Consider the following 23,883-nt stretch of genomic DNA (forward strand, 5'->3'; position numbering starts at 1 on the left):
GAAAACGTATTAATTTGCAAGTTATTAAATAAATAAACACCCTTGTGAAGCCATCTGTTTTTCTGGGTGTAGAGTTACTTACACGGGGTAGGGCTAAGTATTTCCTGGCTTGCTTTGTGCTGGGCTGCAGAAACGATGTTTTTGCGCTTGGCTTTGTGGGCGCGCTCTCGCGGTTTCATTGAACAAAGCCCCTGCAAAACCCCTGGCTTATGAAATATTTCCTCTCCATTGGGCCCCAGACAAGAGATGGCATCTGCAGAGCCAGAAAAGGAAGCTCTTGCCTTATAGAGAGAGCTCCCGGGGTGACACAATGGCTGATATAAAGTGTCGGGGGAGCTGAGCCGAAGGCAGAGGAACAAAGGAAGATCCAGATTCGGTGGCGGCTTCGGGCAAAAGGGAAGCGAAAAGCGTCCCGGGGATGGATAAATTCAAGGCTGCGCTTGTACTGGCCGGGGTAGGGGATGCTCTTGGTTACCGAAATTTCTCCCGACAAGACAATGCTCTAGGTGCAAAAATCCAGCAGGAGCTGAAGGAAATCGGAGGGCTCGAGAACCTGGTGCTCTCTCCAGACAAATGGCCAGTAAGTGACAACACTCTCATGCACATGGCTACAGCAGAGGCTGTCATCACAGGTAGGTAACACGGGACTCACAGCTGCAGTCTGGCAAGGAGCAAAGCTCTAGAGCCGCTGCTTTCCTTAAAACAAGCCTGAGTGCTGTGGAGGTCGGGAGAAAATGTGTCAGAAATGCTGCTGGTGTGAATGATAAGGTGCATTAGCTCGTCTCCTCCATGAGCATAATCTTGTGGCCACCACACAAAGAGGAGCTTTGATTTCTTAAGTGTGGACGGGCTCTCCTGTCTAGGTTTATAAAGTTGGTTAAAGCTTAAAGACTTAAAATACTGCATGTCCAGCATAACAGCAAAAATATTGCATAGCTCATGTGTACACTGCATGTGTCAGGGAATGGTATAGCCACCAGGAATAAACCTCTCTGAAATTCTTCTATAAAAGATATTCTAGAAGATACAGTCTTACAAATTCTTCTATAAAAGCTCAGAGCTTTTCCCAGTGCACTTTTAATGTCCTTGTGCTCACTGCTTCAGGCTGGAGTGGAGTCCCCTCAGTATTTCATCCAGGCTAAAAATCTTCAGAGCTATTTCCTCTCTGCTGCCCTGAAGGCACAGCGTTGTGCCTGCAAAGCCAGAAAAGGAGCAAGCTGCTTTGCAGGGAAAGCTCTGCATCTTTAACCTGAAAAATATTCTAAAATAAGGGGTTTATAATAAAGTATAACAGAATAGAGAAAATTATTAATATATGTCTTCTAAAATCACAACAGTTTGAGAGAGAACATTTGTGTTTTCCTAAGGTAGTGACAGACTTTTTTAAGATGCCACGATATTTGTATCAGCGCTCTACCCACTGAGCTAAAGCTGAGACCATCATCAAAACTACATCAGAAGACATCAACTATTTTTTCATCTCCTCAAAATGAATCAAATTTTTTAATCTCCAGAAATATTCCTGACTTCTCCTAACACAAGCAGCACCGGATAGCTAACAAAAGCAATGCGATGTCACTAGGTAGTGTTAAAGTCAATGAAATTTCACTTCTGCCTCTGTTTCGCTGCTTTATCTCTGCCTGCCCCTGATGTGCTCTAAATTTAGTGTGTGGAGATCAGTTGAAGAGTGTGTCGGGCGCTTCATGCTTGGCTATGAGCTAGCCAATGGTTTAAGGGGTAGCTAATACACTAAAGATAAGGGCAAGATGTCAGCCTATGAAGGCAAAAAGATGACTAACATCTTTCTGAATATAGGCTATGATTAAATTCGTATCATGTGTTTCCTGCTTATTGAACTCTCCAAAACCATAACTTACGGGTAGTCAAGTCAGTCGGGCTATCCGTACAGTAATAAATCTTAAACAGGAGCGCTGCCCTTCTTTAAGGAAAAAAAATAAGGTCTCTATAATTCACATCAGCTGTGCTGATCCCGTGCTCTCATTTCTTTGTCCTGATCAGACAGGCTTTAAAAACGATGCTGTTGTGGGCTGGTGATAAAGCTACAAGAAGGAGAGGGAAATTTTAGTGAGAAACCTTCATTGCAGAGCAATGCTCGTGAGTGTGGGAAACCACGTCCTTTCCTCCGCTTCCCAAAAGGGAGGCAGGACCCACCCACAGGAGCCCCAAAGCCAACAGAGTGATGCTCACAGAGGCGAAGGTGGCTCCGTGAGGCTGAAGCCAGCTGGCACTGGCCCCAAAACCACCCTGTGCGCTGATGGAAAGTTTGATCCGAGAGCAAAGGACAAGTGAAATATCTACCTGCAGGAGTCATTTGTCCCATGGGGGAGGAACAAAACGAGCACCACCAAAAGCAGGGGACCTGCCCCCGCCACAAGGAAAGCCTTTTCCTCTCTGATTAAACACAGATTTTAAGAAATGAGCACTCATGTCTAAAGGAGCCTGCCCCACTTGGCTGATGGCTCAAGCAACAGCCTGGCCCCACATGAGGGACCCGTGTGGGCTCAGGCAGCCGGCGGTGCTGGACCAAGGCACCCTGGTTTTGGGGACAGCTTCTGTGGGTGCTGCCGAGTGGCAAATCCTGCTCTTGGCTCGCATCCGGATAAACTGACACCTGATTCCTAAATCTGGAAAGAGTCGGCAGCTTGAAAGTATCCCGTTCCTCCAGGACTGTAAGCGGGACGGCCACTGTAACCGATAGGGCATTTTTCTTGTGAAAGGAGGGGAATCTGGGTTTTACTTGGCATTTTTCTCTTCATCTGTCTGCACAGATGGCACTTTAGAGTGGCTCTGGCTATGGGTCTCCAAACGTAGCCTTAAATTAAACCTCCTCTTCTGTGGATTTTGAGAAATCATCAATCTTTGACAAAACGCTTGAAGGTATTTTTAGAACTTCCCTTACCGTGTCATTCGATCTGTAGGCAACCCAAGTGTTAGGAGGGGTTTCTTCGAGTACACTGGAAACATATAGATGGTCAAACTGTGACAGCCTCCTTGGCTCCTGCTGCGTGCAGAGCTGTAGGAGAAGGCAGCGGGGGCTTCTCCTCAGTGAGAACCAGGGGCAGGACTCTTCAGGCCCAACACCTGAAAAGCCCAACACGTGAAAAACTTACAGATAAGACCTGTGTTTTATTATGCATATCTCATCAAAATAATTTGTGGTGTTATATAAAATGAGGAGAGCTTTGTTTTTAATGTGGATTCACGCCTGCAAATGAGCGCAGAGGTGCAGGCGGAGCCACCAAGGCAGCACGTCCCCAGGGGTGAGACACCTCAGCGAGCGCTGCACACCCTGAGGTGAGGTAGAGCTCCTGTTGAGGAGCAGAACACCTCTGTATTTTCAATTAAAAGAATTAAAAATGAAGAGAAAAGGAGCAAAATGTAAAAACCGGAGAGACAAGGATGTTTCTCTCCAGTCCCCTCTCATGGGTGGCATAGTGTGGCACCAGAAATGTGACCCGGAGTGCTGGAAGTGGGAATAGGAGCATTTATTGAAACCACGATGAGCTTTTTGTGTTTGTTTTCAGCACTCTCTCGCTCTTTTGCCTTTGTGTGACAGTATTTTTTTCCCGTTGTGCCCAGACTACTGGTGCCTGGAGGACCTGTACCGCGAGCTGGTGAGGCGCTACGTGGACGCGGTCGACAAGCTGTCGGGGAGGCGGCCAGACCCCGCGACCATCGAGGGCTGCAGGGAACTGAAACCAGACAACTACCTGCTGGCCTGGCACACGCCCTTCAACGAAAAGGGTAGGGTACCACCTCCTGCTCAGAGATGCTGGCCTCAACAGCGCAAACTCTCAAGATTTGGGGCAACGGGGAAATTGTTGTCTTTCTCCCCCCGGCATCAAGGGCTGCGCCCCCTGAAATGTTTCCATGTGTGCCTGGGGATGGATGGCAAGAGGTCTGCCAGGCATTCCTGCTCCAGGGCACGATGTCCTCTCGTAAACGAGCCCTTCCCTGTTTAACATCTATTTAAAGAGACTCTGTTCTTGGCTCCGTGCCGTGGGGTCCCGGTCTCTGGCCTTGAGTTTAATGGTTATTTTAAGAAATATTTTCTGCCTTTTATTTTTTCATTGAAATGTTTGTAGTTGAGGATCTTTTCGGTCTTACATTACTTTTCTCCAGGAGGATGCAATGCTAGGAACGATAGCTGTTTTGCTGACCACCCCTAACAGTCCTACCCCTGTCTCCCTCCCCATGACCCTTCCTCTCTCTTTGTGATTATTTCATTTCATGATAACTGGAATTTCTACTTCCAGCTAGATAACACGCATGCAGCTACACCTAAGCAGTGCAATTAACCTTGAAAGGCTGCAGAGATGCCATAGCATCAAGGGAGGCAGACCTAGGCAGCCACGGGACCGTGGCAGCTCACATAATGTAGACGCTGCACCATGTCAGCGTGGTGTGGTATCGCTGTGGTATGTGCCCGCACCACTCAGCAGCATGGCACGTTGATGCAACGCCGTGACAAAAACACGGTGGCACCACGCCACGGCTATTTCTGGGTCTCTGCAGTCAGCTTTGTTCGACACAAAAAGCATCACCCACTCAGCCCCCGCCCCTACAACAGCTGCTGGGAGGGGAAGGATCCTCTCGGCGTGTACCCTGCCCACCTCGCCATTCACCGGGCAGATCTGAGAGAGGGCCCCGTTGGCAGTCATTATGTGTTTTCTGACTGACCATGAGTAAAATTCAGTCAAAATAATCGTGGGAGCTGCTGCTGGCCCTCAGCAGCTCTCAGCACCACCAGGAGTGGAGCATGGCTGCTCCCCAACCTGTTGTGTCTGGAGCCACATCTCTTTTAGCCTTCCTCCTCCCCAGCTTTCCACGGCTGAAGATTTGTTCCTGGGATACTCTGGGCTAGAAGTGTCTGAAATTAATTTCTTCAGACCTGGCAGCTAAAATGCACCATCTACATCTGGTCCGAAAAATGCCACCCTGAACATCTTAAGTAGCTTTTTTTTACCCTGAGAACAAAAGTATCGGTTACCTGGGTTGGAGATGCTCAGCTTACTATGGGGCCTGACACTGCTATGGACACAATTAACTTTTTAAATAACTTTCCATGAACTTCCTCTTGAGGAAAAAAAAAATTAAAAAATCAATGCCTAACAGTGAGGTGGTATTTTGGACGGGCTGGAAGCCACATGCTGCTTTATTATGATCATTCTAAACTATCTCACTTCTAGCAAAAATTCATGTGCTTATCTGAAGCTCCTCTTTTCAAATTTATGTGGGTATATTCAGCACATTGAGCTCTTATGTTAAATTGCCCCATGTGTTTCTTTTCCACCTGCTCTCAGGTTCATTGACACAATCAATACTTTGTTTCACTGCTAAAAACTTGAATTGTTCAGAAGAGAATCACTGATGGTTGAAAGCAGAAACAGAAGTCTGGGTAAGGCCAGAAATGTGCCTTTTTAACTGCAAAAGTCCAGTTAAAAGCCAGCTTCCTGTATTGAATGTATTTCAGGCTGAGGCTGCGTCATCCAAGCAGCACTTTATGTGCAGCTACTGGAGCCAGCTGCTGGGCTTCCTAGTGGTGCTTATGAACAGTATCTTTTGATGGTGGTATGGGATTATGAGGAAAAAGTGCAAGTTAAATGCAGGATGTTGGGGAGCAAAAATGAAGAGAAAGATAAGCTACAGAGGGACACGAATTAAAAGGAGTCAGGCTCTAAGTTTTCATGCAGAATAGCCTGTAGTCACAAAAGGGGCATCCTCTTCAGAGCTTAGTAGGCATTAAGCTGATCTGTATTATTATGTAGAGTGAAAAACAAACAAACAAAAAAAAACAACACAGAGGAATTCCATAATAATAGAAAATAACATAGTGCGTGAATGAAGATTATATTGTGTTTTCATAGAAACATATCACAGCTTTTGTAGAGAGAAGTCACACCTCAGAAATTTGTGAGAAAGTTCATGAAATAGCCAAGAAACTGGGGAATAAAGGATACACTGTAAAGACAGTCTGTTTGAATTTCCAAAGGACATTTGACAAGGTCCCTCACCAAGATGACCAAGTCACCAAGTGACAAGGCAGTAAGTTGCTACAGAATGATGGAAAGGCTCTCGTGAGCATAGATAACTGGTTAAAAGACAGTAAACAAAGAGCGGGAGATTGCAGTCTGTCTTCTCCAGAGAGAAGGAGACATCTGTGTTGGTTCATGGTCAACATGTCCACAAACTATCTGGAAAAAACAAGTACATAGTTGGTCAGCAAAGTCTGCTGTCAAAAATAGTAAAGTACAGAGCTGTAGAAGATCCTCACAGCCATGAGTAACTGTGATATAATAGCAGAACCAAATGCAATGTAGATAAATGAAAAGTCATATGCATGGGAAAAAAAATAATATCCTAATTTTATATACATGGTTGCAGTTGCTGAGCTAACTATTACTGTTGAGGAAAGGGATCATGGAGCTATAATAGTTCTACAAGAACATCACTTCAGAGCTCAATAAGAGCCAAAAAGGCAATATATTGTTAGAAATGACTGGGAAGGAAACAGACAACAGAGCACAAAACGCACTGGCACCACTATATAAATACATAGTTCCTGTTTCTTGATTACTATATGTAATCTGGTCCCTCCCTCCCCACAAAGGGATGTAAGAGAACTAGAAAGGACACGAGGAAGGATAACTGGGTCAGTCAAAAACAGCTTCCTTAGCCACTGATGCCTAAAGTAGATCTGCAAAATCATAGGTTGGAGAACATTAATACAGGTAGAGAAAACTCATGTCTGCTCCAGTACAGGAACTAAGTACCTCAGATGAAACCGAGTCATGAGTTCAAAGCAAGTAAAAGGAAGGACTTCATGCAGCACCTAATTAAGCTGCACAACTCATTTATATGGGAACGTGCAGATGATACAATTGCTGTGGGTTCAAAAAATAGCTGCACAAATTCACCCAAGGAAAATCCTTCCAGCGTTACTAAGCAGAAAGATGAAGAAACAGCTACCTGCTGGATCAGGGAAGGAAATTGTCAACACTATACTTAGTACAAAGGGGCACTGTCTTTATACTTTTCTTTTACTCCTTCTTAAATATCCTCTCCATTGGCCACTGTCAGAGTTATGTTGACCTATGGTCTGACTGCAGAGGACAATCCTTATATTCTCACAGGTATATCTCACCCCTGGCAGGCACTAATCTTGCTGTCCCTTGCTTCATTGATTTGCATGGAATCGACACACTGGACTTAATAGCTACTAATCACAGGAAACCCTTCCTAGGCTTAATGTTACTCCATGTGATGGATTTTTTGGTTGACAAGTTTGCTTGTTTAATTCTGCAAAAGGTTTCAGTATAGCTTTTAAACACAGAGGAACACAATGAAGTTGCAAAGGCAACCACCTTCAGACCCCCAGTCTGTAGTGCATCCTTCTCTTTGAATACACAGCAATTTTCTTTAATTATTAGCTCTGGTGTAGCACAACACCTGTACCTTTTAGATAACCAGCATGGATTATGTCCCTTGGAGGAACTGGAACTGAGTAGTGGATAAGACACTTTTCAGACAAGAATTATAGAATATCTAGTGTTGGAAGGGACCCACAAGGATCATCGAGTCTGACTCCTGGCTCCACACAGGACCACCCAAAATTCAGACCACGTGTCTGAGAGCTTTGCCCAAAGGCTTCTTGAACTCCCTCAGGCTCGGTGCTGTGCCCACTGCCCTGGGCAGCCTGTCCCAGTGCCCGAGCACCCTCTGGGTGCAGCACCTTTCCCTAACCCCCAGCCTGACCCTCCCCTGTCCCAGCTCCATGCCGTTCCCTCGGGTCCTGTCGCTGTCCCCAGAGAGCAGAGCTCAGCGCCTGCCCCTCCGCTCCCCTCGTGAGGGAGCTGCAGGCCGCCATGAGGCCTCCCCTCAGCCTGCTCTGCTCGGGGCTGAACACACCAAGGGACCTCAGCTGCTGCTTATACATCTTCCCCTCCAGACCCTTCACTATCTTAGTTGTCCTCCTTTGGACACTCTTGAATGGTTTTATGTCCCTCTTATACTGTGGCGCCCAGTCCTGCACACAGTACTTGAGGTGAGGCCTCACCAGCACAGAGCAGAGCAGGCTAATCACCTCCTTTGACCAGCTAGCAGTGCCGTGCCTGATGCACCCATGGGTACAGGTCGCCCTTTTGGCTGCCAGGGCACACTGCAGGCTCATGTTCATCTTGCCGTTGACCAGTCCCCAGATCCCTTTTGTGGAGCTGTTCTCCAGTCTCTCATCCCCTAATCAGTACATATATCCAGGGTTGCCTTGCCCAGGTGCAGAATCCAACATTCACTCTTGCTAAATGTCATATTTTAGTGGTTGTCCAGCACCCTAATTTGTCAAGATCTCTCTCCAATGCCTCTCCACCCTCAAGGGAAAGAACACCATTTGCAGCACAGGTGTCCACCAGGAGCAGGGGCTGAAAATGTGCTGGAGAGGGTCTCTTTCAGTCTCTTTCGTTATAATCAGGATGGCTCATAAGGGATGAGAAAGTTCTGAGACTGCAGAGAATACAGCAGTGTTTGAGAAAGTCCTTTCATGTCATATTTATTTGATGTTTGACCTTTTTAGACTGTACTTGGTGGCTAAACTAAAGTTAAAGAGGTGTCAGAGTCACCGCACACAAAAATTTTCATATTGAACTCTCAGGAGGATGGGAAGAAATTTCTTCATCTAACCTAGTTAGATCACATACCCAGGGTGTCCACTCAGGATAGATCTTCTCTGGGAAGAAACCAAGCCCTCTCTAGAGAGTAATTGAGATACTAGTTAGTCTGTATTTCATTTGGAGATGCCAACGGGTGGCTTGTGTTAACATTTCAGTTTGTATCAGGCAAGTACTTTTGCATCAGATCTTTCCGCAACCCCCACTATCACACTTTGATCATGGAGCACCCAAGGTGGAGTCACTTGGGATGAAACTAAAGGGATCACAGTGCTCTAGGAGAGCCCCTGGAGCTCCACAGCCACAGCAAGCAGAGCCTGGGGAGCAGCTGGGGGCACCTCTGGAGGTAGGTGTCCAAAGCAAGGTGTCCCTGGCTCCTTGGCATCTGCTGCTTCACTCTGGCCTGTGAATTCCTCCTCCTCTGCCATCATACTGGCTAGCAGAGGCAATCTTTCTCTCTGCTGCCTGTCTGGGAAAGACAGGAAGAGTGTGCTCCTAATATAAGTTCCACAGATGCTAAAATTAGGTGGCATAAATATTCCCCCTTATCTTCCAGGGGCCAAGCAGAGAAACACTGATTGCTCTCAGCTCTACCCAAGGTCACTGGGAAGTGTGACTGAGCAAAGGCAGTGCTGAAAAAATCCTAAGTACTTTGAAAAATCGAACCCTATCCATCTCAGAATGAGTCCCTGCAATGAGTATATGCTTTTTTTGGGCATTGGCTTACCAGCTGTGAAGAGGAGATAATCACCTCACGCGTGCCTAGAGAAGATAAGCTCATTAAAACTTCTGTGGGATCCTGATATTACTGTGATAAGTACTGCAGAGCAACTCGTTAGTAAATTCAACTCTTCATTCAATGAGGTGTTTAAAATACGAACGCCTGGAATCATGCCCTCTGTGCTGACGATTTAAAGAAATACTGAATTATCTACTCAATAAATAATGTCTGTACTGCATGAGGCAGAAATTTCCAACAAGTGCAGGCTGATGATGATAATGAGTGTGTGCAAAAGCACAGACTTCAGGTTGAACAGGAAACCTCAGTTCTGTCTTCTAACTTTGGAGGATTTTTCTTTGGACTTTTCAATTTCTTTTTCAGACACATTATTTTTGTAATTAATAGAAACTTTTGTGAACTACCTGTGGGGCTCTCTAGGATGAAACATGCAACAAAACTGTAAGATCAGCCGTGATACCCATAGAAAGGGTTTTAGTAATGTGCTTTCATCAGGAAGACTACTAAAACAAGGGCATAGTAAAAGTGTACCTGTTTTACAGACTGCTGCTTCCAGCCCTGGCATCTGGAACAAGAAAAAAAGAGGTGTCAGTTGAGGATGAATAAAGATGACTTGAGAGTCTGAATAAAAAATGTACTGGTAACAGGCTAGCATGCTGCTCTTTGGTACCTGCTATGCTCTTCACAGAACTTGAGAATACTGGAATATACTGGTAAAATGTAGTAGTATTGGAATAAATTTGTAAAATCAGAATGATTGTGTGTAGGCAAAATTCCTTGAATGAAACTTTCAAAACATGTATCTTGCTTTGCATGCTGTTTTCCCACTTCTTAGAGAGCTCCTACACAAGTGTTGAAATAATAAAATGTACTTGCTTCAGATTTTATCAGCATATTTACGTATCATCCATCTACTTTTAAATGCTTACCATTGTTGTCTTATTACAGGGTCTGGATTTGGAGCATCTACAAAAGCCATGTGCTTAGGGATGAGATACTGGAAGCCAGAAAGGCTCGAGGCACTTATTGAAGTGAGCATTGAGTGTGGACGAATGACTCATAACCACCCTACAGGTAATGTCCACGGACATATAATTTCTGTGAAGTGCCTATGGTTGCTTTTCACTTCCATGAGGACTAACACAGCTCCTGTAAATCCACTTGGTTAAGCAACTTCTGCTTTTCAGGCTCCAAGGCTTTCATTTGAATTTGCTTGGATAATATATGTATGTATATACCACTTATACAATCATAGAATCGTAGAATCATACATGTAGAATATCCCGAGCTGGAAGGGACTCATAAGGATCATCAAGTCCAACTCCTTGAGTCCAACTCCAAGTCCTACATACAAGCTTATGTATGTGATTGTATATTATACAAACAGCAACCACAGCATAGGAGTATTCCTTCCTAAAATCCCAATAACTAAACACAACCTGTCTCATCCAAAGCATATTCATGTCGCATGCTCTGATCAACTTTTAGGATTCATGTACAACCACATGACTCACCGTTATCATGCGAGTTTATGGTTCAGGGGATAATAATATTTTTCTGTTGACAGGTCTTGTCACATCCAATCACCACAGGCAAAGGTAGAAAGCCAAAAAATTCTAACTCCACACATTTTAGGACACAATATGATTTATTATCCAAACAAAACAAAAGTAATTACATTTAATGTTGTTCTGAATATTCAAGTCTGTCATCCTGATAGTTTTATGCTATGTAAGCATGTATTCATTCTGTTTGCTTTAGACAGCATTAAATAAAACCATAATGAAGGGTGACATGTTCAACATGCTCAGTGCCCTGATGTAGTCAGAACATCCAACAGGATGGCACAAAATTAGAGGAAAAATATTTAGAGCAAAGCAGAAAATACTGTTGAACCAATATACAAAATCCATGGTGTGTTAGCAGCAGCAAGCCTGCTTGTATTTCTGGGTATCCCACCTCATTTGCTAGGGCCAGGAAATGGCATCAAGAGTATCAAAGTCATTAAATGCCTTCCATAAGAGGAAAAATTAAGTCTAGAAAGAGTTTTCTGCTTGGAAAAGAGACAAGTGGCATCCAGAGAAGCATCCAGAGAAGCACACATGACAATGTTCTGCTCACCTGGGGCTTATTTCAATGATAGAGTTCTTTTCTTAGCTTTCTTTTGCATGTTGCTCTGGGTTGATTTTGTTGCATTTGACAAAATGCCAGGATAACAACAAGCATGAGAAACACGCTTCTCTGTTTCTGACATGATCGAAGAGTTGAGTGTTCATTTCAAATATATTTGTATCCAAAGAGGAAGACCTAGCTAGGTATGCAGACAACATCTTAGACAACTGCTTCTTCAAGACAAGTACAGACCAAAGAAAATGGATCCAACTAGATGGAACAGATTTGTCCCCCTAGAGGAAAATGCACCAGAAATAGTGTTATATCCAACAACCACAGCCACTGAGCTGGATGAATCCACCATAAGCAAGGTGATATAACTTGCAACTGAATCATTTTGTGCTACTCAGTTATTCCATGTGACCTCAATTAGAAGTCTTTCAGTATCACATTAGTGGATTATGTTTATTTTTGACCCCTACCTCAGTTTCTGTCATGTTACACCAGTGAGAACAGAAGCACCCTTCTATACAAAATAAGTTGTAAACCACTGGACACCATGTATTAGCCAAGAATCTTAACGTGCCAAGAGCCAGCTGGTAAGGCAGACAGGGGTAGGATATGTGTGTTTGTTAATCTACCCAACAGTCATGAGGCATCCTACTAATGATTTTACTAGGGACACGACAAGAATGTCACAAGCACAGTTCACAAGGTGGTAATCATATTTATATATTAATTCCAGGCTTTCTAGGGTCCCTATGTACAGCTCTCTTTGTGGCTTATGCAATACAAGGGAAGCCCCTGGTGCAGTGGGGAAGAGAGATGATGAAAGTCGTGCCAATGGCCGAGGAATATTGCAAGAAGACCATTCGCCACATGGCAGGTAATGTCTGAACCAAGAGTTATTTTCTTAAAAGCATGTTCAGCTAGAAAAGGCTAAAGAAACATCACTGCTAACTCTCCCCATTTTTGCCATTTTCCCCCAGCTCATGACTCCACAGGCTGTCCTCCTCATTGTCTTGTTAGACTGTAAGCTCTTTGCAGGTGGTGTCTTCTTCTCGTACTATCTGTTAAGTGTCAGAAATATTGGTGGCAAAAAATACAAATTATAATTCCATACTGCACAGCTTGATCTTTAAGAAATCTTCAAAGATTGCTACGGGGTGGTGGGGAAGGAAGAACTGTTAGTAGGTTATTAAGCAAACTGACTGCTGAGATATGAATTATTCATTCCTTCCATCAATTAGCATGGCCCAATATCTTCCATTAAAAAATCCACTACTTTCCTCATTTTGCCAGGAAAAGTTCACCTGTAGATGCCTCTTGACAAAGAGTCAGCCTTTGACCACAGATGCAGATTTGATTTGTTGATATTCTGAACAAATATTTAAGATACAACCTGTTGTATCCTTTTTTAAAGCAACTGAGTGGACCGCAACTGTTCAACTTGATATTGCTACTTCACTAATGGGTGCAATCTTCAGGACAGAGGTGTTTTAGTTCCCTCTTGCCTGGGAGTGATGCATTTGTAACAGTGAGACCTGCTGTGGACAGATGAGTATAGTTACATTACAATATTGAGGAAAGTTTTCCTGTTAATCTCAAGGGATATCTGTTGAGCAAACTGAATTCTGTGGAAATCTATAGTGAAAAGCACCCAGAAATGAATATTTACCTGGGAAGGAAAGCTGCCTCTTTAAAACCTGAAAGAAGCAGGGAACCTTCCTGAAAGAAAATGCATTTTCAACCACGTCTCACTGCACACTAAGATTTTTTTTTAGATGAGACCTATGAGGAGCAGGTGCAGGATTAGTGTGAGTGAGCTCCTCTTTGAACGACTTTACAGCAGGTCCCTGTCACTCCACCAGAGCAGGACCCCTCTGCATGGAGGTATGTGTGCTGGACTCCTGAGGCACGCTGTCCGGGTAATGCCCGTATTGTTGAGCTTAGTCCTATTTTGGTAGCAAGAGAAGTCTTCTGCATTAAAGTTAAGCTCCTTGGCTGGTGAGATGCACTGCAAAGAAGTCCTGCCAAACAGAGTCCTCCTGATTAGGAAACTCTTTCTTGGCTTCTTTATCTCCCTTGGATAACAAACACCATGTTCAGTCACAGAGGGCTTGATTCAGCACCCCTCCCTGCTATTCAGCTGCATTTACTTGCCAGATATCCCATGGATCTCAATGTGACTGTAGTCTCAGGCTGGATGTGAGGGATGGGGCCTCAGAAGGGCTGGATCTAGGGTTTCATACCATGTCGCAGGTAGTCCACACAACCAACATCTCCTGCATATGCTTTTCCCCTTCATTACTGAGCCTGTGCATTGCAACAGTCACGCACCCCTGCTTATCAAGGTGCTATACAGAGAACAGTCACTTGTTTTCTGGTCATGTTGAAAAGAGGAAAGTGGAAAATGCCTGTTTTAAAATACAAAGCAACCTGTTGGGTCATCTTCAATTTTAAAAGCAGTTTTGGAACTAGCTGATGGGGTGCTTTTTGGTAGTTTTCTTCAACCAATACAGTGTTTCTTCACTGGATAGTGAATACCCCAGTCACTATGGGGTTCCTTCCACAAGGCTCCACTTTAGGGCCAGTTCTTTTTAATGTTTTCATAAATGACTTTGATGCAGGACTTGAAGGTATGAGGATGAAACGAAACTGGGAGGAATCCCTCAGGAGTACAAGGGCACTGCAGAGAGATCTTGACAAATTAGAGGGCTGGACAATCACCATGAGCAAGTGCTGGATTCTGCACCTGGGCAAGGCAACCCTGGATATATGTACTGATTAGGGGATGAGAGACTGGAGAACAGCTCCACAAAAGGGATCTGGGGACTTCGGTCAACAGCAAGTTGAACATGAGCCTGCAGTGTGCCCTGGCAGCCAAAAGGGCGACCTGTACCCATGGGTGCATCAGGCACGGCACTGCTAGCTGGTCAAAGGAGGTGATTAGCCTGCTCTGCTCTGTGCTGGTGAGGCCTCACCTCAAGTACTGTGTGCAGGACTGGGCGCCACAGTATAAGAGGGACATAAAACCATTCAAGAGCGTCCAAAGGAGAACTATGAAGGGTCTGGAGGGTAAGACACATGAGGAGCAGCTGAGGTGCCTTGGTGTGCTCAGCCCCGAGCAGAGCAGGCTGAGGGGAGGCCTCATGGCGGCCTGCAGCTCCCTCACGAGGGGAGCGGAGGGGCAGGCGCTGAGCTCTGCTCTCTGGGGACAGCAACAGGACCCGAGGGGACGGCATGGAGCTGGGACAGGGCAGGGTCAGGCTGGGGGTTAGGGAAAGGTGCTGCACCCAGAGGGTGCTCGGGCACTGGGACAGGCTGCCCAGGGCAGGGGTCACAGCACCAAGCCTGACGGAGTTCAAGGAGCATTTGGACAATGCTCTCAGATACACGGTCTGATTTTTGGGTGGTCCTGTGTGAAGCCAGGAGTTGGGCTCCATGATCTTTGTGGGTCCCTTCCAACTCAGGATATTCTATGATTTTATATTTTTCTTTTTAAAATACTCTCCATGGCCTGATGGCTGTTAGCACATTGTCACTCTGTTTTTCTAAACAGCCCCCTCTTTAGAGTTCTGCGAACTAGCTTCCCAGTCATCAGGGCCATGCAGCTGGAGATTAGTCCCAGCGTGGGGCTGGGGAGGCACAATTTTGTGAAGGTATAAGGTGATGCAAGTTAGCCGGGCTGAGTTTACATGGCACTGAACTGCTTTAAAGATCTTAATCAGCAAAGAGAGACACCTTTATGGCCTTATAGGAAAAGAAGCAACACTACAGAATCACAGTGTAGTTTGGGCTGGAAGGACCTTAAAGATCACCCAGTTCAACCCCCCTGCCATGGGCAGGGACACCTCCCACCAGAGCAGGCTGCCCAAAACCCCATCCAGCCTGGCCTTGAGCACCTCCAGGGATGGGGCAGCCACAGCTTCTCTGGGCAGCCTGTGCCAGGGCCTCACCACCCTCAGAGTAAAGAATTTAAATTTAGTGTAAAACCATTACCCTTTGTCCTATCACTAAATGCCCTTGTATAAGATCTCTCTCCGTCTTTCTTATAGGCCCCCTTAAAATACTGAAATGCTACAATAAGGTCTCCCTGCAGCCTTCTCTTCTTCAGGCTAAGCAACCCCAGATCTCTCAGTCTTTCTTCATCCTTCAGAAAAATGGTTTGGTTGCGTGCACATTCCTCAGTCACTTGCAGCACAGAACTGAGTGACCAGAAAGGACAGAACCAGGGGAAAAGCAGCAAGATTTAATTATATTTTAAACTGTACACAAGTACATGTACACAAGTACATACTGACTCACTGCTTTGCCATGGCATACTTAGTGGTCTCGTCCATCTCACTGATTTCTAATTCCTGACCCCCGTCTGCTTTCCAGACAGGGTTTCATTCAGGCATAAATTCTGCAGAGGTGTGTGTATGTATTCAATGTGATTTCTGCAACTTTTCAAGCCTTTATAAAGGGTTGAGCGTTGGTTTAAAAACAAGATGAGTTTAACAAGATTATTTGCATGCACAAATTTAAACATTATTAGTGATACTCTTCTCAAAGTGACATAAAAGAGGAGAAAGACCTGTGGTTATTAAAAAAAAAAAAAAAGCTTATTTCTATGGGCACAAATAGTAGATATGTGTGTTATTTATCTCTTTTACTATGTTCAATAAGTATTATAATATACAAAAACTGGAAATTTTGGTCTTTCTATCAGCCCTTTACTGAAAGATCACAGTAATGAACAGAAATACTAGAGAAATTAAGTGAATAAAAACTGGTAACTGAGGTAGGAGGTAATTTGTATTTAGGACATGTAAGCATTCTTAAACATTCTTTAGGCATAGTAAAGGAATTTTTTTAATGGTATAGATTTGATTTTTTCTCTCTTTTTTTGTTGACTCTTGTCTTTTTTCATAGCGTTCCTCGGTAAGTTCTCCAAATCTTATCTTGATATATCTTAATCTAATTTTACTATATCATAAAAATAGCACAAGATTCTGAAAATACTTTCATCTCTTTCACATCTTCTTTTCCCAGTTAGACATCCCACTACATATTAAAATGCATACTTAGTACATATGCCTGTTTAATGTATGTTACTGGAAAATACCCAGTTTTACAGATGAGTCAATATGTTCATTTTCTTTAAAAGCTATTTAAGTAGAACTGCAAATGTTGCTGAGATGAAATACTGCATCATTAATTTCTTTTGCATTCAGAATATCAGGAACATTGGTTTTACTTTGAAGCCAAGTGGCAGTTTTACTTGGAGGAGAGAGAAATCAATGAGGAAAACCAGAACAAACCTGTCTTTCCGGACAACTATGATGCAGAGGAGAGAGAAAAGGTAACTGCAACTTAAGAAAGTGCTCAGAGAGGCTCTGAACGGAGAGAGGTATTTTCAAAGGGACACACCAATATTTTACTACTTAATCCAGTGCCAGAGCAGAGAGAAAGTCTTTGTGTTTTCTTTTTTCCTAAATTTTTAGGGAAGAACAAAAAACTCCAATCCATGGTGCAGGTTAAGTGTTGTAAAAAAAAGCAGCTGCAATCAGTCCTGAGGTGCTAAAGGTTCCTGCAGTGGGAGAGGAAGTCCTAATGTCAAACGTGGTGATACTAAGCGCAAGTACAAAACTCGTAAATAAACTCCCATCAGCCAGGGCAATTTGAGGTTGGAAAAGGCAAACATCCAGCTGGAGGATCTCATGAGAGCCTAGCAAAGCTGTGGCCCAAGTCCCACAGAAATCTCTTAGGAGCTGGGTGTAGCTGTGATCCTTTGAACAGAAGACAGCCCTCCTAAGCAGTGATCTGCAAACACAGGCAGCGTCCCAACTAGTTTTAGGTGTCTCAAGAGATGGTGTTTCACCACATCTCATGGGATACTATTTTATAGCATATGTGATCTTTCTTTTGACTTATGACTTCTGGTTAAAACTTCTTAACTCATGGGAAATAATGCCCTTCTTCGCTGGTGTTTACAGCTTTCTGATACGTGCTGGCACCTCTCATGTTTCTCCACTTAGCAGCTAAGCAAAAAGTATGTGGTTCTTGTCACCTTTTCCCATAAATCAATCCCCTTTTCCAGACTATTAAAGCACAGCTCTATTCTGAGAAGCCACTTTGTATATTTTTAGGTGTTCATCTATGCAGAGAAAGGTGCCAATGGAAGATAGATTAACTCTGGATAATTAAAAAAAAAATGCTTTAAATATAAAGACTAGATCTCCTTCCAGCTTTATTTTATCACTTCTGTGCCATGAACTTGTTACTAGTTTGTTGTTTCTTCCATTTCTACTGGAGTCTTAGAAGAGCATTATGAGAAATTGAATTGAACAGAATCTCCCCACAGTCATTTTCAAGGGAAAACTGATTTAATTCATACTGCAGAAACAAAAATTATCTTTGTATTACCTAACCCAACTAGCTTGATCTGCTAAACTATTTATTTTGATGCACAAGAAAGGAAAATGTTGCTTGAACTCCACTGCTATGCAAAGACCACAGCCTGGCAGAAGTCTCTCATTTTGCTTACAAATTGAGCATGTTTATAGCCATGGAAAGAATAATCACAGAGAAGGCAACCATCCTGCCTGTCTGTTTCCCAGGACTGTTTGCCTTTGCACTCCCTCCAAACCGTTTTGTGTCCAATTGCCTTTCTGCAGGCAATTGATAAACCACAAATATCTGTCACCCCTTCTCACCAGCAGGTTGTTTTGGGCAGCTTCCTGCTAGACCAGAGGTATACAGGTTAAACTTGGAGATAACTGGAAACGTGGGGGAAGAAAAACAGATTGCACCTTCTTTAATGTATAAACACAAGGTGGGCAATCAGATCATAGTAGGAGAAATCATTTTTCAACAATACGTGTTCTGTATGTGTTAGGTACTGAGCAAATAGGCAGAAATTGCACTGCACTCAGGTTCTGCCTTGCTTCTGCAAACACACCCTCGCCCTGCTGGCTTTCCCAGCGCTGGACACATTGCATGACAAACAAAATGTGAGAGGGAGTGTGTCCCCTTAAGATGGGGTTGTTTAAACCAGCACCAGAGAAGGTAAAATGGTAGAAAGGGGAGTGCTAGTCAGCTGCAGGTCATGCAGGAAGGCAGAGGCAGCTGTAATTACTGACTGCAGGGGATGTGTGCGTTACCTCTAGGGCTTGGCAGCATAGTCACACCCATATCCATCCACCCTGTGGTCTTCACTCGCCCTTGCTGAGGGAAGCCGGGCTGTTGCCAGCTACAATGCGAGGCTGCACTTCTGAAAAGCTTGAGAAATGCTGCCTCGGTGCAGATCGATCCCAAGGAGCACTCTTCCTCCACTAAAGAATTCCCAGCAAAGTGAGGTCACGTCAGATGCGTGCAGAAACATCAGCAATCGTGAGGGCTAAATGGAGCGAAACGTGAGACGCCGGCGTGCTCACCCAGAATAGCGCTTCCACGGGTTGTGCTCGCCTCTGGTAGCGTTGCACCTGCGTCAGTGCTGCTCCACCAGAGTGAAAACTGCAGAAATAAGGCTTTACATTTTGCTTGTGCTAGAGGACAGAGTGAATAAATACTCTCTTTAGTTTGCAAAGAAAAAAAGAAAAAAAAGGCAACAGACTGAAGGTAATCCATCTTTGCCCTGTGTGATGTAAATGCAGATAAACCACAACAAAGTATGTACTGGTTGAGGTTGAAGTGAGTAGATAGAAGTGCAAATCTTCACGTACAGTGCAGAAACCACAGGCCAGCTAAGCAGCTGCAAATGACTTACCATAACGCACCTTAAGCCCCAGGAACTAAAGCTGCCAATTTCCTTTAAATTAAGTTATTTTTAATGGTAGATTTATCAGAGTCTTGAGCTCACTTGGGGATTTTGGGCAGGTAGAAGTGAGTTCTGGAAGTACTTTGTCTAGAGGAAACCCAGCTGTGTTTTGCAAAGCTTGCTGGGTTGGGTTGGGTTGGGTTGGGTTGGGTTGGGTTGGGTTTGGTTTGGTTTGGTTTGGTTTGGTTTGGTTTGGTTTGGTTTGGTTTGGTTTGGTAGTTTTTTCCTTCTTTCTTCTCCTGGGAAAGAAGTGTTTCTTAAATTTGCAAGGTTGTTCAATGGAAGGGGAAAGAATGGGCTTGGCAAGAAAAAGTCAGAGAAAGTGACCTGAGTTAACACAGCCTGAAAGTTGAGTCCCTAAAGAAATTACCGAATCAAGCCTTTTTGGATGCCCACATAAAACTTGGCTAAGTAAAACTTTTGCAAACGTGTGACGAGGGAAGCAGAGAACATTTCCCAGGGGCAGAAAGAATGATAATGTAAGTAAGTCTTTTCCAGCCCCAATTTTTGAAAGAATAGGGACTTCTAGGGTGTGAAATTAGAACCCATGGGTCTTCTCCATGTGAAACAGTCCCAGAGCAGAAAAGCTCGAAGCCCATGAGTACCAAATGCCTTCTTGTGACTCCCAGGGCACAGGGACGGGGCTATGAGGCACATATCCCCCTTCCTGCTGTCCCACCTTAACGCCTCCATCTTTCCCTCAGACCTACCGGAGGTGGAGCTCCGAGGGCCGGGGCGGGAGACGGGGCCACGACGCCCCCATGATCGCCTACGACGCCCTGCTGGGGTGCGGCGGGGACTGGACGGAGCTCTGCAACCGCTCCATGTTCCACGGAGGTGAGGGCGCGGCCGCGGCTCCCATCCCCTGCCCCGTCCCGCCACGGGGTGCTCGCAGGAGGTGGGAAGGAGGCCTGCCAGTGAATGGCGGCTCTTGACATTATTGCTGCTCTTGAGATGATTTCTGTGGCTCCCGGTTTTACACCCTCGCAGAGTCACAGTGTGGCTGAGGCTGTCAGGGCCCTCTGGAGATCACCTGCTCCAAGCCCTGCTCCAGCAGGGACACCCAGCGCAGGCTGCCCAGGCCCACGGCCAGGCGGCTTTTGAAGATCTCCCAGAAGGGAGACTCCGCACCCTCTCTGGGCCATCAATCACATTCCCTGAGCAGCAGCTGCCGTGCAAGCTATTTATGGTCCTTGTCAAATGTTACTTCATCTGAGTCCCATGCTTGTGCCAGAGGTGCATGAGAAGTAAGTCCGGTATAACTTAGTAAAGGGTTGGCATCTTTCTACACCAAAACACTCGCCCCTTTGGCAAAGCCACCTTTTAACTGCGTATAGTGAAGCCAAGTAGAGGAGAAAGATAATACAGTGCCCAATTGAGTGTCTGCCAGATAAATCTTAGAGGCACACGATATTTCCATAATTTTGCACGAGATAACTCTCTCACTGGCAACCATGCACCCTGGGCCAGGGCAGCTGTGGAAGATGATCCCAGCACTGCAAACACCTGCAGCATGGTGGTGGGAGGTGGTGGCCCCTCACTGCAGAGGCTGCCAGCAAGAACATACAAGGACCACAACGAGCATCGCTGCTACTTACCATGGGGTTAGATGTTTTAAATCACACACAGCGCCGTGCTGTGGTGTTAGGATGGGAGACACAGCCTCCAAACCAGGGTATTTGCCATGTAGCAGGGGTTCCTGTGTTCCTGGCAATGGCTAGCTGCTTGCAAGAGCTATTGGGTTGCAGTGGGTTTTCCCCAAGCCAAATTAGTAATGAGCCTGTGCTGTCAGCAGTGATCTTGTCCACTCTGCTGGCCGTGCCCCTGCCTCTGCCTCTGGCCACTCGGTCTCTCATTTGACCAGACATGTCCTTGCCTTTCCTCACACTGACAAGGTGATTGAAATTGTGTTAGATGAAGAGTGAGCCACAGCACATCTATCATGCATCTCCCAGTTGCTTATCCTCCGCTAACGTTAGCCCTCAATGTAAGGAAACATCACAGGAAAAGTAAGCAGGGTGATCAATCCTGTGCTGTCTCTTCCACTACAAGAGCTACAGGGTATCAGATACGAAGAGCGGGTGAAAGCTTGGAAACAGACCAAGGGAGATGCTCCTTTCAAACAGTGAGAAAGGATGCTGTAAATGCTAACAGTTCCCTACACTCAGAAAGTGATCAGGCACTTGACAGACCCACGGGAAAAGGTTTGATGAAGGCCAGGAGACAGCAAGACCACTCCAGCTCAGGAGCACACACCGCAGAGGCACTGCTGTGTGCTGGCCTTGGTGTTACTCTCCTCCCTAGGCACGGGACAAGACACGGGGTCGTGCAAACCTCTGGGGCTGCCCCAGCATGGCCATTATGTCCTTCCCACGCTCCATCAGTGGCTTCACCCTTCCTCCCCTGCGCAGTGCGGGCTGTGGTTTTGTACTTGAAGGCGACCCTAAGAGAACTTTGCATCTGTGCTTGAACCCGCAGGAGAAAGCGCAGCGACTGGATCTATCGCGGGCTGCCTGTACGGGCTGGTGTACGGCCTGAGCAAGGTTCCCAAGGGCTTGTACCAGGACCTTGAGCAAAGGGAGAGGCTAGAGTACTTGGGCGAGAACCTTTACCGGCTGTCCACGCAGGAAAAGTAAAGCGGTTTCTGCCATTTTCTCTTTCTCTAAAGACCATATCAAACCCTGTAGATAACTGACTGGCTTTAACGGTGGAGGAATTAGCTGAGAGTTAGTCTGAAAGGCTGTATGTAGACTGTGTGCAAGTGCAGGTAGCTGAATAATTCAAGAGCAACTAGGTTTTTATGGTGTTCTTCTTCTTTTTTTTTTTTTTTTTTTACAGATGTAGGGATTTCTGAGTATAATGATTGCTACTTAAACCCGTGAGATAATCTCAAATGGAAAAAAATAAATAAAACCTCTTTTGGTTGTTTTCAGTCTAACTTGCTATAATACCACCTTCTAAACAGCTGTGACCAGTAATTACACGTACAAAATTAATTTCCAGAACTAATGCTTTCCTGCAAAACTAATGGCAGTGCCCCCTTATGGGGATATTCTCTGTATATTTGACAATCCTTTCACCACTGCTGTTCTGCCTTGTTCTCAAATCTAATGTGTCTGTGACACTTGTAAACCTAATATCTCACGGATTATCCTTTAATGAACCGCTGATCCCCGCATCAGCGCTGTGGTGCAAGGTATTGTTACATTACAAGCTTCCAGAAAAGGAAAAGCCAACACTAAAAATACCCCCAAGGCTCAGCAAAGCATCAGCGTGTCCAAACTTTTCTGATTTACACTTCTGTTGTTCTTCGGTCTTCAGAACAAACTTTTTTAAAAATACAACTGGCTGAAATATTTGTAAATAAATTAGTGCTTACACTATTTCCTAAGCATCATTATTTATTTTTAGACTGAACAGATTATATGTTGCTGTATCAGTATCAGAATTTTTGGCTGAGGTCTTCAAGCAGTTGTAATAGGTCAACAGTACGGCTGTGATACATTTCACAAGTCTGGGAACCAGAAACCCTGGAAAGAAAACAGTTACAACTGCTTTTCTTTTCTTTTCTTTTCTTTTCTTTTCTTTTCTTTTCTTTTCTTTTCTTTTCTTTTCTTTTCTTTTCTTTTCTTTTCTTTTCTTTTCTTTTCTTTTCTTTTCTTCTCTTCTCTTCTCTTCTCTTCTCTTCTCTTCTCTTCTCTTCTCTTCTCTTCTCTTCTCTTCTCTTCTCTTCTCTTCTCTTCTCTTCTCCTCTCTTCTCCTCTCTTCTCCTCTCTTCTCCTCTCTTCTCCTCTCTTCTCCTCTCTTCTCCTCTCTTCTCCTCTCTTCTCCTCTCTTCTCCTCTCTTCTCCTCTCTTCTCCTCTCTTCTCCTCTCTTCTCCTCTCTTCTCCTCTCTTCTCCTCTCTTCTCCTCTCTTCTCCTCTCTTCTCCTCTCTTCTCTTCTCTTCTCTTCTCTTCTCTTCTCTTCTCTTCTCTTCTCTTCTCTTCTCTTCTCTTCTCTTCTCTTCTCTTCTCTTCTCTTCTCTTCTCTTCTCTTCTCTTCTCTTCTCTTCTCTTCTCTTCTCTTCTCTTCTCTTCTCTTCTCTTCTCTTCTCTTCTCTTCTCTTCTCTTTTTCCTTTCCTTTCCTTTCCTTTCCTTTCCTTTCCTTTCCTTTCCTTTCCTTTCCTTTCCTTTCCTTTCCTTTCCTTTCCTTTCCTTTCCTTTCCTTTCCTTTCCTTTCCTTTCCTTTCCTTTCCTTTCCTTTCCTTTCCTTTCCTTTCCTTTCCTTTCCTTTCCTTTCCTTTCCTTTCCTTTCCTTTCCTTTCCTTTCCTTTCCTTTCCTTTCCTTTCCTTTCCTTTCCTTTCCTTTCCTTTTTTCTTTCTCTTCTCTTCTCTTCTCTTCTCTTCTCTTCTCTTCTCTTCTCTTCTCTTCTCTTCTCTTCTCTTCTCTTCTCTTCTCTTCTCTTCTCTTCTCTTCTCTTCTCTTCTCTTCTCTTCTCTTCTCTTCTCTTCTCTTCTCTTCTCTTCTCTTTCTCCTTCTTCTTCTTCTTCTTCTTCTCTTCT

At 44.7% G+C, this 23,883-nt stretch overlaps 1 protein-coding gene across 1 annotated transcript; it reads left to right on the top strand.

Annotated features, from left to right (window-relative positions):
• Positions 1–418: 418 nt before the first annotated feature.
• ADPRHL1 (ADP-ribosylhydrolase like 1) lies at positions 419–21,975 on the top strand. The gene is made up of 7 exons (XM_032207761.1): positions 419–632; positions 3,601–3,765; positions 10,372–10,497; positions 12,281–12,421; positions 16,755–16,882; positions 20,044–20,176; positions 21,818–21,975. The coding sequence occupies exons 1-7, from the start codon at positions 419–421 to the stop codon at positions 21,973–21,975; spliced, it is 1,065 nt and encodes a 354-aa protein (XP_032063652.1).
• Positions 21,976–23,883: the final 1,908 nt, after the last annotated feature.

The sequence above is a fragment of the Aythya fuligula genome, chromosome 1 (assembly GCF_009819795.1).
Source record: "Aythya fuligula isolate bAytFul2 chromosome 1, bAytFul2.pri, whole genome shotgun sequence".
Lineage (NCBI taxonomy): Eukaryota > Metazoa > Chordata > Aves > Anseriformes > Anatidae > Aythya > Aythya fuligula.

Excerpts from the sequence above, each read along its gene's own strand:
- ADPRHL1 (XM_032207761.1), top strand. The coding sequence starts at position 419 with ATGGATAAATTCAAGGCTGCGCTTGTACTGGCCGGGGTAGGGGATGCT. Across the intron at positions 10,498-12,280 it reads GACTCATAACCACCCTACAG|GCTTTCTAGGGTCCCTATGT; the intron begins GTAATGTCCACG and ends TATTAATTCCAG. Across the intron at positions 20,177-21,817 it reads CCGCTCCATGTTCCACGGAG|GAGAAAGCGCAGCGACTGGA; the intron begins GTGAGGGCGCGG and ends TTGAACCCGCAG.